General features: G+C 32.5%; 1 protein-coding gene across 1 annotated transcript; it reads left to right on the top strand.

Moving 5' to 3' along the window:
• Positions 1 to 7,738: 7,738 nt before the first annotated feature.
• On the top strand, positions 7,739 to 13,950 carry LOC107717985 (lithostathine-1-alpha-like). The gene is made up of 3 exons (XM_016524900.1): positions 7,739 to 7,830; positions 10,728 to 11,069; positions 13,761 to 13,950. Exons 1-3 carry the CDS (start codon positions 7,739 to 7,741, stop codon positions 13,948 to 13,950), a joined length of 624 nt encoding a protein of 207 aa, XP_016380386.1.
• The last annotated feature ends 629 nt before the right edge of the window (positions 13,951 to 14,579 follow it).

Genomic DNA, 14,579 nt, shown 5'->3' with positions numbered 1-14,579 from the left:
ATATGATATTATATTATATTATATTAGCCTATATTATATTGTAAATATATCATGCCAGTTGCAACAAAAACAAGTTACAATAAAACATTACGAAATATCTTAATGTGAATCAACACATGCAGGTTCAAGGACTATTTGCTGAAAAATAGTTTAATTTACTTGTAATAACTTAAAGTAACGTAAACTTAAACTTAAGTAAAGTAAAATAACTTTTAATGCATTATATTAGGCATTAATTTACATTATTTTGTAAACATGGATCATATCATGCCAGTTTCATCTGAAATGCTTAATAAATAAATAAATACATAAATAAATAAATAACCCTAATATTATATTATATTATATTATATTATAAACATGAGATTAGCCATGATTGTACTATAGTAAAAGTGTAGTAACCAGTGTTTCTTTTTGGTGTATTGATTACCATAATCACAGTTTTATTACAAATACCGTGGTTAAACTATTGTTAGTTTAGCAAAACCATGGCTAATTTGTGGTTTAACTATAGTAACCATGGTTTTTGGTTTTATTTGTAGTAAAACCAGGGTTAATTTTCATAAGGGATGCTAGTTTTAGTTTTAAATGAATAAAGTTACAATATAACATTACATGTAAATGATCTAAACAGACACGGTCATGTAGGCCTTGGGAACAAGTGACTAAAACGTGTCCTAACTAATGATTTTAATCTTAAAAAGAAGTTTTCTTGTCTTGCATCTCCACTTCCACACAATGCGTCCCTGAAACAAAAGCAGGTTTGGATCCCCATGTCTCCGGCTCGACCCAGGATGGATTTTGGCGAAACAGCAGAAAAGAGTGACCTCATTTTTTGCGCTGCTTAGATGGGCAGTCCTCCGGTGACCTAGACAGCCCTCTCCGGTCCTCTCTGGAGAAGTCAGCACTTCAGACAAAAAAAAAAGTAATTGTGGATTAACCATCAAAAAAAGCCTTTTTTCCCCATCTCGTGCAGATACCTGAGAAACTTGATATGGTTGAGCGACCAAGTCTCACCAGAACACCAACTTCGAAACTGAAAATTAATGCAAAATTTATTGAATCTATGTCCAAGACTTCTCAGGGTGGTCACCATTAACTAGAAGTATTTTCCAACCAGGGTTTATGAGTAAGAGTGGCACGTACCCAGGAAAGTCAAGCTTTCTTAGATGTGGTGGCGAGACAGACAAGACAAACCCTCTCTCTCTTTGATTCCTGATGCAATGACACTTTCCCTTCTGAAGAAGAAGCACTTATAGCTAGCATACTTTTAAAAAGAGTACTTATTACGGAAATAACATACTTTTATACTTATATTTATGAAGAATATACTTGTAATGTAATGCTTTTGGACACAATTGCATGTTAGTTACAATTAAATGAAAAATTATTATAGTTTAAATTTATATAAAATGCAGTTAGTTGAGTTTAAGAGTGTTTTTTTTAAACCATTTTAAGTAGGACTTAAGTATATCGAAATATATAATAATGCAAAATAATTCAATAATACAAATCCCTTTAATGGACAAAAATCAAATATTACTTAAAAAAATTAATTTTAAATATAGTTTATAATATTAATAACTAAATAAAAATTAACATATATAAATATAGAAAAATGGCTAGACAAATCACGTTGTATGTATATATACACACATATAAACCACGTTGTATATATGTATATGTTGTAGTATATATTTTATATTAAAATGTTATACATTTGATTATATGAAATTTAATGAAATATATATTTAACACACACACACACAAGTTGGACAAAAATGATTTAAATAATAAATATTAATATTAAAAATAAATATTAAATCTAATTAATAGTATTTATAAATATGAAAAACATAATATTTTCTTGCTAAACATATTCCAGTAATCTGTATTTGAAGCATATCTACTCTAGATATTGTAATTAAATATACAGATACTGTAATATTGAATAACAAAGTACAGTCAAAATTATAATCAAGTGTTTGTGTTTTAGTATGTTCGTCAACACAGTAAAATAAGTGCACATCATTAAAGCGCAACAAAAGCTTATTAAAACATGATTTAAAATGTACTTCAAAGTAAACCTTTTCATTTTGTCATTATTACAATGTGCACTTTTTAAAAGCAGTCATGAAATTGACTCTAAGTACAATTTAATTTTATTTAATTAACATTATATTATTTGCAAAAAAAAAAAGAAAAGAAAAAAAAAGATTTGAAGTACGCTACGAAAGCGCACTTCTTTTTCACAAGGGCTTCTCAACAAAACCGCAGGGATATTTTCACTTCTCATCTTCCTGCAGGCAGAGGGTTGAGCTTTATGTGTTTTTGTGCGAACGCATTTGTCCTATTCAGGGCCCCCAGAGCAATCAGTCCGTCATCGGGGGCAGGCGCAGGCTAATTTCCCTCCTCCTCCCGAGACGAATGCTTTGGGTAATAAGGATAATCAATACACTTTCTCGCTCTCTGCAGTCTCCTGCCGTTATTAGCAATTTGTCATTAGGCATCAGCTTTTCTTATCAGACATTAGCATCTTGTTTACAAGGCTCCGTCCACGCCCCGTCAAGATTACCCACGGGCCCCGCTTCAGACACACGCTCCCCGAGGTGATGAAGAGATACATCTACACCCTGACAGCTTCCACATGCGCACTCTTGACGTGATTTACCCCGAGAAAATTAATGAAGCACTGACAAGAAGAACAACATGACGGCGAGAGAGAGAGAGAGAGAAAAAGAGTTTTCTTGCCCTTGATTTCTCAAGAGTCCCGTACAAATGACACCTTTTCCTAATTAATTAATTGACGGCCGGGGAAAACGGCTGTTCGGAGGCTCTGAAGTCTGAATGTACAGCAAACTTTTTATTTCATTCTGGTTTCCTCATTGGCTGAAGAAAGGCTGACCTTTGACCTGCGCAGTTGTGAAGGACACCAACTGGATCAAGATTCCTATAATCATGCAAGTTTTTCACACTTTATACAGTGTTACTTGCATCTGGGGTCTAAAATGAACGCTCTCCTAGTGGCAAATGTGAGTGAAAACTGTCTTCGGTGAGTAAATGAAGCTCAGTTTATTAGGAACTGCAGTATAATACAGGGCTCAAGTTGCTTGAGCTTTGCTGATGTACGCAATGAGAGCAAATCAAATCGTGACATACGACAGAAAATATCTGTCGCAACAACAACTTTTGGCTCAGTGGAAGTTAATCTGAAATTTTCACTCCATTTTTGGAGACGAGCTCATCTCATATATATGATTACACAATGACTTTCAACAGATATATAAATATATATTACAAAAATCACAAAAAAATTACAGACAAATCCCATTTTGTTGGATTTTTTCTTTTATTAAATATAGATTTAAAATATTTAATATTTAAATGTTATATATTTCATTATGTTACATTTATATAACTAAATATTCACATATAAAAACATTTAATTTTTAGTTACTCCTAAAATACTCCTAAAGTAATGCAAAGTATTTATTAATTCACCAGGCTTTGACAAAAATTTAATTTTGTTCCCTGGTGTCTGATGAAGAATAATCTAAAAGTCTCATAATTTAATAATCCAAAATGTCTGAATACTTACCGTACCCACTGTATATATATATATATATATATATATATATAAATAAATAAATAAAGTAGTTCTTTTACCCTGCTTGCCTCTCTAATGAAGAGTAGCGACCAGACTTCCACATATTACTAATTTCCTCTGACCTCATTTCCTGTTTTGACGTGCTACATGGTTCAATTACACACTGCTGCTCATCAGTCTTAGCAGGACAACAGCGGAGGGCAGGAGTGATTTGAAGCACAGTAACTTATCAGGCCTTTCGTTCTGCACTTCATTGAACTGACAGGTAACAGGTGAACGCCCCTCGCTTTGATTTTTTTCTTGTCCCGTTGGGGGCGACGGTCACATGACACTGTTGTTTGTCAGCAATGAAACAGTCCTAAATGATGTGGCTGCTTTGAATGACAGTTAATTTATCATTTAGCCGTCTTGAGCTAATAATGGCTAATGACGGATGGGCTGTGACTGGAGCTAATCAGTGTTTACTGTTCACAAGAGTGTACGTGAGAGAAGAACCCAATTCTGCTGCATATTTGTTTCCTGTCGGACAGTTGTGAAGAAATAAAGGCCGCTCATCCGGAAACAAACATACGGTCGGTGATAAAACATAAACGCGGGCAACTGAAAAAATCCGTCTGCCTCTGAAAGAGCCCTTCGATGAAAATGTGTAATATAAATAAAGCCAGAGCCTTTGAAAAGAGAAGCCTTTCTTCCTGGAGCCGTCATCCAAAGGGAAAAGCGCACTCCAAGCTACTCTTAAATTCCCAAAGACCGTTCTGTCATCAGACTCCCAACTGCTCCCTCCAAACACAACACGTCTCGGCCGAAGCCCCCACACGCCTTTCATCTTTCATTCCCCCCCAAACACTGGCCATCTTCTGCTGGAATAGGCATAACACACTAATATGAGCGGAAAGAAATGAATGAATGAGGATTTGGTCTGTTGATGGATGACAGGTGATTGAAACTGGGAGGCTAAATCTAAAGAATGAAGGTTTTTGCATTTAACAATCATATATATATATATATTGCATATAAATGTTTTATTAACATAATCCTAAAAAATGTAAAATAATACAATAATGCAGATCCCATTTTGTTGGACAAAAATATTTTTTATATTAAATATTACTATAAATATTATTATAATAATATTGAAATGTTTTATTTAAAAAAATCATTTATATTATTTATTAATAGTTGTAAAGTATATATTTCAAATTGTATTTAGCCATTTAGACATTAGACTTTTTTTTTTAAATAATGCCAGATGTGTAGTTGGTAGATGTGACAAAAAGTGTGGTTGAATATCTCCTGAACAATAATCTAATAATCTAATTGCTGAACAAATCCCATTTTGTTGGACCAAAATTATTTCAATATTAAATATAAAATATTTAAATGTTTTATATTGTAATATATTTTTTATAAATGATATTTAAAATATATATTTCTAAATGTATTTAATTTCTACATTTAAATACTTTTAGTTAAATAACGCAAAATACAGTTTTGTAGCTGGTAGTTAATTTTTTTTTCTTGGTTGAATGTCTGATAAACAATAATTTAATCATCTAATTGCTGGATTTAAAAATTCATATTTATATGAATGTGTGTGTATTAATTAATGTGTTTATTAATTTAAGCATTATTATTTATAGTACAGTATTATTTATAGTATTTATATTCATAGATTCAATTCACAGAGTCAGTCAAGGCCATGTCTCAGAAAGTAGATCTCTTTGTCTTCAAAATATTTCAAAATGCATTGCATAGTATAAGATATTATATTTAATTCTTATATATGTTACCAAGGAGTAGTGCGTGTGTGTAATATACATTTGAAAATGTATTGAAATTAATATTGTGTACACGTACTGGGCTGTGAAATAAATAATCATAATTAAATCATTTCACTTCATAATTTAATTGAATTTTTGACCATGGTGAATCTACGCATCTCAGACAAACGTTTTATAAATCTTTTCAATAATTCATACTGTCAATAATTAACAGAAATTAAAATTTGATTGTGTAATTGACCACAATTATCTTGAAAATAAATACCAGAATATTTCAAAATGCATTGCATGATATAGAAACTTACATTTATGTTTGTTCTTTTGGTAGACACTCTTAACCAGAGATGTGCATTCATGGTATATATGTAACCGGTATGTATGTTTCCTAAGAATATACACACACACACACACACACACACAAGTAAGAGCATGCTCTGATGCACATACTCACTCCTCAGCAATACCCAAAAACCATGCTTTTGGAGACTAGAGGAAAGTTAAGGGTTACCCCTCAGCAGTGGGGGTCTTAAATGACATCCTTTTGCTTTGCTCCAGCAACACAGGCCACAATCATTCTTGTTTTTCTCCAAAATGGCCATTTTAGCAGCTGCCTCTTCAGCAGATCTCTGCAGTGCGTGGGTCAAGGGAACGGGCCTGTGGTCACGCCGGTCAGGCTACGGGGTGCGACAGGAGGCCTCAGATTAATGGCCCCTCTCTGGAGGTCCTGCTACCGATTGCCCTGCCCCTTTATAATTCTTTTCATACCCCTCCATGGCTGTTCAGCAAAGTTCAGCAAAAAACACTTGGTGATGAAGGTTAGAATTAATTTTTTGAATAAACAATGCATTTTGGATGCTAATGCGAGGATATATTTGACTGAATTTTATGTTGACATGATAGTTAGGATGCCGGACAGCTTATTAAAGTCAAATCGTTGTGTTGTTTTGCAGATTACTGGATTTTTTAGCCATTTAATTTTACCTTGCAATTTTAGTTTAAATAGCAATGTGAATTGCTATTTGCAACCCATTTTACTTTAGTAATGTGACGATATTCAGAGTGAAGCAGGATATTCCATGAGAAATAATGTATTTCATCCTTCAGGATTTGATTGGATGTTGTATATTATATTATATAATATTAAAATTAATATTACACAATAGCCCACACATCGTAAGATTTGGAAGATCATTTTTAAATGATTTTTTTTATTAATTGTTTATTAATTAACAACTAATTTTAATTTTAAATTTTTTTTTAAATAAATACAATTTTTAATAAAGGAAACATAAATACACCTTAAAATTAATGATTAATTATTGTTATTTGTGTATTATTTATTTTAATTAATATTTATAATAAAAATATTTTACATACTTTGTATATTTTTCAATTATTATTTTTATTAATATTATTATCTACTTATATTTTTTATTATTGTCATTTATTTTTTTATTGTTTATTTATTTTAATTATTTATTTCTAAATTACTAAATTATTTTTATTTTATTTTTATATTTATTTAATTTGTATTGTTATTTAATCATTTAATTATTTCTTTAATTATTTTAATTATTACTTATAATAATTAATTCTTTTAATACCTTTTATTTTATAATTTTTATATCAACTTGTACTTTTTATTATTGTTATTTATTTATTTATTCCTAAATTATTTTTATTTTATTTTTATACCTATTTAATTATTACTTATAATAATTCATTCTTTTTTATTTTTAAATGTTTATATCTACTTGTATTTTTATTGTTATTTATTTATTTATTTATTTATATTATTTAATTATTATAATAATTATATTAAATTCTTTTATTATTAATTGTTTTTGTTGTTTAGTTTTATTTCATGTTTACTCAAAAATATCCCATGATGTAAGGAATAACCATAATACATGTTTACATATTAATGTATGATACATATTTATAGTGGGTTATCAAACATCTAAAGCACAATATTCCGCTGGGAGCTACTTTATATTCCATTCAAATAATAGCAGCAACTGAGGTGTTTTTATAGCTTCCTGCCAGAAACTTTTAAAGAGAAATCGTATTGTGTTCGAGGGTGAAAAGTGAGGGAAGCGAGCCACAATCAAGCGCAAGAGAGCGAAAAAAAGATTCGTGAGAAACAGCCGTAAATAATTGGCAGGAAACGAAGATCAAAGCGTCCGAGTGGGTCCGTTTGTTTTCAGTCTCACCCCTCCCCGCCGTCCCGCTCTCTAAAAACACGCAAAAACCACTTCTATGGCCCAAAGCTGGAGGAAGTGTTGAAAACGGTTACGTCCTATCCTGAGGGTCCTGCGCTGCCATCCCTGCATTGTGAGCGAATGTTACGATGGAAAGGAAAGGTGTTGCATCGTGCCCTGTTTGCCAGGAAGAGGCTTCAGAGGACTGTTGTGAGTTCAGAGAGAAGGACTGTGCCATCTTGTCTGACAGATAAAAACTTGTTTATGAGACGATTCTTCTGCTGTTGTTGTTACAGAATCCCAAAGGGATCTAAAGGACACTGTTATATAATTGAAGGACGGCCTATGGAGAAAAAAAAGAGCTTTAGCTTTTAAACACACTCTAAACTAAACATTTTTATTCTTTCCTGTTTTATTATATGGGCCATTCTACAGGATTGGTGCAAAGTCAGAGTTGGAAACGTCTTGGGAAAAAAAAGTATTTTTCCAAAAAATTAGTATGTATGGAAATTGTATAATATCCAAGGTACACATTTAGTAATTGTGCAGTTACTTCTCATATTATATTTTCAGAACGTTTTGGAATATTTGTCCTCTCCCCAAATTTGTCACTACCGAAACACAGTAATAATAATTTAATTAGAAGGGTTATATTGACCTTTTAAGATTTTGCTTAAATCTACATTGTAAATATATATATATTTTTGCTATTTTATTAAATTTTTTTCAGAGGTAAATCAATAACAATTACGTTTTTAACAATATTTAAAGTGTAATTTAATGTGTGAGATTTGTTGTATTTTGAATCCAATTTTTCTTTGTAAAAGGCAAAAAGTTCATAATACTGGTTTCAAAGTTAAGGATTCATTAGTTTGAATATACATTGAACCAAAAACTATCAAAACATCTTAGTTGATCATTCAGTATACTTTGTTTTTGACAAAACATCCTATGTTTCGGTAGTGACAGCACATTTTCGGTAGTGACAGTAATGCTTTGGTAACAACCACATCTCATTACCGAATTCTAACTTGCATACTATAACACTACTAAAACGTACTAAAATACAATGTGTACTCAAATTGTGTTTATTTCCCCCAAATATGAGGATTATGAGTTCCCTTTTGTCACTACCGAAACAGTGATAACATGTTTCGTTCGTGACTGTTTCGGTAGTGACAATTCTATGGGATAACACCCAAAAAAACCCCAAAGATGTCACTACCGAAACTCCACCAAATGTGTCGGTAGTGACAATTTTAGATACTCTTGAACCTAGCTCAAGGATGCTAATCAGCGCATGGTTAGCTAGCACAGTTCTGAACAGTGGTATACATATAAAAACTAAATGTTATGGAATAACTCCCAAAAATGTGTGCTTAATTGCAGAAAAAAGGTGTTCGGTAGTGACGTTCCTTAAAGTTACACACAGATTTTTCAGACTTTTGAACACATTTACCTCAAAATTATGGGACCTATCTACTCACCATGTAGCTATGAGAGAGAGTGACACGTAAATATTTCCTGATCATAAGTTTAGGGATGTAGTTTCGGCCATTAGACTAAAACATACACTGTTTCGGTAGTGACATGAAAATGCGGGACACATTTTTTTTTACATAAAGTTTTATAATTTACAAAGAAAATATACTTTTTTTTTTTGAACTTCACTTTTTAAAAGAATCAACAAGATACTTTTAAAAACAACAATGGAAAAAAATACAAAAAATATTTCAATATCATTTTCATAAGTTGAAATTTAGGGGTTAGGGTTCAGGACAGCCACCTCCCAATTGAAAGTACCCAATAAATGATGCTTTTATACATATATTAAGCTTACTAATACTTTAAATATTATTGTGGGTTTCAATAGATAATAGAAGGTTCTTAGTAAACATTCAAGATTTGAATACTTAAATGTGTATTAAATGTGTTTTTTGGTTGTGGGACAGCAGTTTGGACCAATTCTGTAGAATGGCCCATATAGGATTCTCAAACCTTAACCATGAATTTCCATAGACTCTTCCATAAACTTTCCAGACATTATAAATATCATAATAAATACAATGTTAACTGTGTTTAGCATGATTCCTATTTATGTTTTGTACCAACTCTTGAAATTCTGTCCTCAGATTGTCCGTACAAGCCCTTTGACAAATTATTTCCTATTTTCCAACGGTCATAATCACATTCGGTCCCCTTAAAGCAGAGGTAATGGCTATTAGATGTAAGCATTAGAGACACTTCAGAAAGGGAAAAACCTGCTAGTTCCACCTCTTCATTTAGATGAGGGTACCTGGAGTCCTGCTCCATTAGCTCGGCTTCATTACGCCAGTAATGGGCAGGATTGAATTTCTAATGCTTAAGCAGGCTTTCCCACTCATTAAATATGTCTCTCTTTCTTAATAGGGAAGTCAAAGCTCAGCGCTCTGCTCCTCTTTACCGTCACAGGAATAACATTTCTGGATGTTTCCTGTCATGGTTACTTTTAAATTATTAAATTTGATTGATTTTAATTGGAGATTGAAGCTGTGGCTCAAGTATCACCACTGTATTTAAAAAGTGCTTTAAATGAATAAATGAATAATGACATAAATAAATACTATATGTTTTATATATTAATCTAATTAAATTTTTCTTTTATAAATATTATATATTTGATTTTAAGAACTATTAATTTATATATTAATAATAATATTAAATCTTATTACTATATATTTGTGTATTTTATATATTAACTAATTTTATATATCAGTATAACTAAATTAAATAATTAAATAATTAATTGAATAATTCTAAATATAATATAATTAATTCTCTAATATTATATTTAATATTTAAAATACATAAATATGGATTTGTATGATTGATATATGGAATATATCAAAAGAAATATATATATATTATATCAATTATACATTACTATATATGAATGTATTTATTATTTAATTTACATTGATTATATATATATTTATGAAGAGTTCAGATGCAAAAGCCTCTAAATGCCGTCTGAAATTTTATTCTAAAATTAGTTTTTTTCCATCAGGCTCTCATGTGTAGGTTCAGTAGTTTAACTGTAATGGCAATGAATAGTTCTTTTCGTTGCTATTAAAGTGAAATAACTGAACATAAACATAGAGAGAATCTGACGTGGTCTGAAGCTCTGAGATACTGCAGACAGAATCATGTGGATCTGGTCTCGGTTCATTCAGAAGAGATTCAGCGTCGTGTGATGAACGTGGTTAAACGGGCGTCTACTGCGGCGGTGTGGTTGGGTTTACACAACTACTGCATCATGAACATGTGGCTCTGGGTGAGTGGAGAGACTGTGTGCTATCAGAACTGGGCTCCAGGGAACGGAACGAAACCGGAAAACTGTAAACTCGAGAAGAGAAAAGGAGCAGTTCAGTCTGGAGGAGATCAGCGCTGGATCAGCCTTCCTGAAACTCACAAACTCAACTTCATCTGCATAAATATAAGGTGAAGGACACGTGAATGTTTGCGTTTACTTATATTCACTGTTCTCATACTTTTTTGTTTTTCTGGTTTACTTTCATGTTTGATTTATTTAGTCATTTCTGAGGGAATCTGCTGATTGTGCATTAAAACTGAATTATCTTTGTGCATTAAAACAGAAGTGTCTTTAACTCTTTATTTTAATGACATAATGAGCTCATAAAGGGATTGTTCACCCAAAAATGAAAAGTACCCCATGATTTACTCACTCTCAAGCCATCCTAGGTGTAGTGGTGGAAAGAGTACTAAGAAATTGTACTTAAGTAAAAGTATTGCTACTTAAGGAATAAATTACAAGTATAAGTACAAGTATAAGTACTAAAAATAATATGACTCAAGTAAGAGTAAAGGTATGAGTAAGTTACTGCGTTACAAAGTACTTTAGTATTATTTTTCTATTTTTACCCAAAATAAGATGATGTGAGCATTATGGAGTCGGGTTAACCATAATCCTAACACTCATGTACTTTAATGTTTGTTTCACAAGTGAGACCCAGGAAATCCTTTATATGGACAAATGCATCAGATATCACTACAGCTGAATAACATGCAGATAGAGACGCTTTGACTGATGAAACGTGGAAGACAATAAGCACAAAATTGCAATGCAACGCTAATTGACATAGCTTGTATCACAGTAAAGATTATTAGAAAAAATATTTTCTGCCTCACTGTGATAAGAAGCACCATGGAACCACAGAAGCTAACTGTTTCAAACACGACTGATGCTATATAGTGATTTTGAAGCAAAACATGATATTAGTCTCATAAATTGTCATTTGTGACGCTATGTTAAGCAAACATACTACCTATCCCTGTTGCCAGGAGCAACTGTTTTATAAATAATTTTGAAAAGTACATTCACGTATAAGATTATGTGGTTGTTTTTAAGAAGGGCAAAAGCAAAGAAGGGTAAGTGAAGGTTTAAAAGAAAAGAAAGGGTTTAAAACAGTGTGATTAGAAAGGTGCCAGTAAAAAATAATGTGGCGTATGGGTAAGGTTGGGCATCGTTTGAATTTTAATGATTCCAATTCTTGTCAATTCCTAATTTCGATTCCAATAAGGTAAAAAATAAATAAATACATAAATAAATAAAAAATCTTAGATATCATCTTATTGCAAAATATTTCATAGTTAGCTGAATTCTATGAATACTATGAATGAAAATCAATCAAGCCGTGGAGTGGGTATGAGTGTTTATGAACGAATGAATGAAACGCATTTGTCCGTGTTTCACTCCATGTTGAATCGTGCTCGCGGAAAGCGCTTGTCTCTTGGCTTGGTACGCTTTCAACTTATTTTTTGTCTCGAGCAAGACTGTACGACATTCACATTACATAATTTGTCTGATTTTTACGAAGAAAGGGCAACAGCGCACCGCATTAAAAGAAATGATCATTCATGTTTTCATAACCGCTGGCCAAATTAAATCATCTTTGAGAGCAAGGGGGCCCCCTGGTGTTTCAGGGCCCTACGCAGCTTGCACAATATTGCGTAGTTGTCAGTGATCTATGGCTCTGTGTATTAAATGCTGCTCCATCTGAAAGCATGTCATGGATATATATATATATATATATATATATATATATATAAATTAGTAGGTCGACAAGTTTGCCTTTGCATGGAAATCAGAAGCTGTGAGAACATGTGATTAATCACATAATGACATTTGGAGGGATACATCTTTTTGCTTTTGTAACAATTTCAATTCAGGTGATTCATACAAGCCAGTCTGATGTTTGCATTACCTAAAAACATAGCAATATTCAAGAAAAATTTTCATTATCAACTCCTATTGATTGCCAAAGGCGTGATGAATTGTGATTGTTCCCTCAATATTGTATCATATTGCTTTTGGTTATCAGTCTATTTAGACATACCACAATTTCATCTATGCGTGTATAAAGCAGACCGATGGCACTTGACATTATTCTAGAAGAAGAATTTGACCTCTGATCAATAAATGTGGCCCCATTCTAAACCAAAGCCCATTGCATTAATAGCCTTTTCTTACATTCAACAGATTAATTTTCCTAAACAGACATGGGGTTAGTGGACCTTGATCCCATTGAAAGGATGAAGAGGAACAAGCAATTTCCCCACATGGCTGTTCAGAACATGTTTTCTGATGGCGACGGATGCCAATCAACTCTCCATCGTCCTCTAGGGGTCAATCAATACGAGCTGATCATTGTACTACATGTCTTTTGGAGTGAAGCGCAATCTCAGATTAATTACCTTGCCATTGAGATGGGATGGAAATATATAAATGTGTAACTGTCCGTCTCACTGAGCCGAGTTCATCTTCTTGGTCTTCACACACATTACTCTTGAGAAGAGTCTCTGGGATAAAGATGCTAGAATGGATGCTAGTAGATGCATGTATTTTATTTTTGTTCAAAATAGCAATTATTGCTGTTTTTCTGTTATTAATCTGAATTTTAGTATTTAGTATTTTAACACCTACAGCCCATATTTTCCCACTGGCTCATTTAGGTCTCATTAATGCTCTCAAAAGGAAACTCAAACTACAATGTTTAATGAATAATGAATAATGAATTCATTTGAGGACATTTTGTGAACAATTTCTATAGTAAAAGATATACATGAATATGGTATTAATTTTAATATACTATATATCTCCCGTGCCGCCAGAGTCGTGAGCTACCGGACCCGCGGTCCGGACGAGAAGGAGGCCGGGCCGTCTAGTCCCTTCAAGCGCCGTGGGCCAAGGCGAGAAGGATGCAGCCGCTGGAAGAAGCCGCCACCCCTCGCGCCCCGGACTGGAGAGGGGAGCGCGTGCGGCCGCCGGACTCCGCCCCTAACCTGGACCCTTCCTTCCTGACCACTGCCTTTCCCTACACGAACCCCGCAGCACGACGAGGACGCCAGATCCCCTGTTTTATTTTGGACACTTGATTCCCCTTTTTCCTGGACACTTAATAAAAGCCTCTCCGAGGCCTGACGCCACCCCCACTGTGTCTGTCGTTTGGTCGTCCTGTGACTATATATATACACAAACATAGTAATAAAAATTGTTTAATGAATATTTGAAGATATTTTGTGGACTCTTTTATTTGGACTACTAACATTTATATGGAAAATGTGATCTAGTTTTTAATTTTTTAAATTTAAACACCTCTTTAATATGCATTTATATTTAGTGATAAAAATGAGCATAATAAGAATACAATAACTACAGTGTATATATAACATTTTAACAATAATCTGTTCAAAATTTATATATGGAAAATGTGGTGTCTTCTGGCTGGAAATAATTGTTTTACATTTTTTAAATACTTATCTATGAAATATTGAGCATAATATAACTTTATAATAATCATCCATTCAAAATTGTAAAATTTTCATCATTCTAAAATATTTCATGTTTTTTGTTATTTTTTTAGTTTGTGTCTAAAGATAATCAGTCAACAAAAAACTAAAAGAATAACAAAATGCATGAAATGTCTGAAT

This window comes from Sinocyclocheilus rhinocerous, unplaced genomic scaffold (genome assembly GCF_001515625.1).
Source record: "Sinocyclocheilus rhinocerous isolate Xijiao unplaced genomic scaffold, SAMN03320098_v1.1 scaffold2468, whole genome shotgun sequence".
NCBI classification, from domain to species: domain Eukaryota; kingdom Metazoa; phylum Chordata; class Actinopteri; order Cypriniformes; family Cyprinidae; genus Sinocyclocheilus; species Sinocyclocheilus rhinocerous.
Note: the sequence above shows the minus strand (reverse complement) of the source record. Positions and strands in the feature narration are given on the sequence as shown.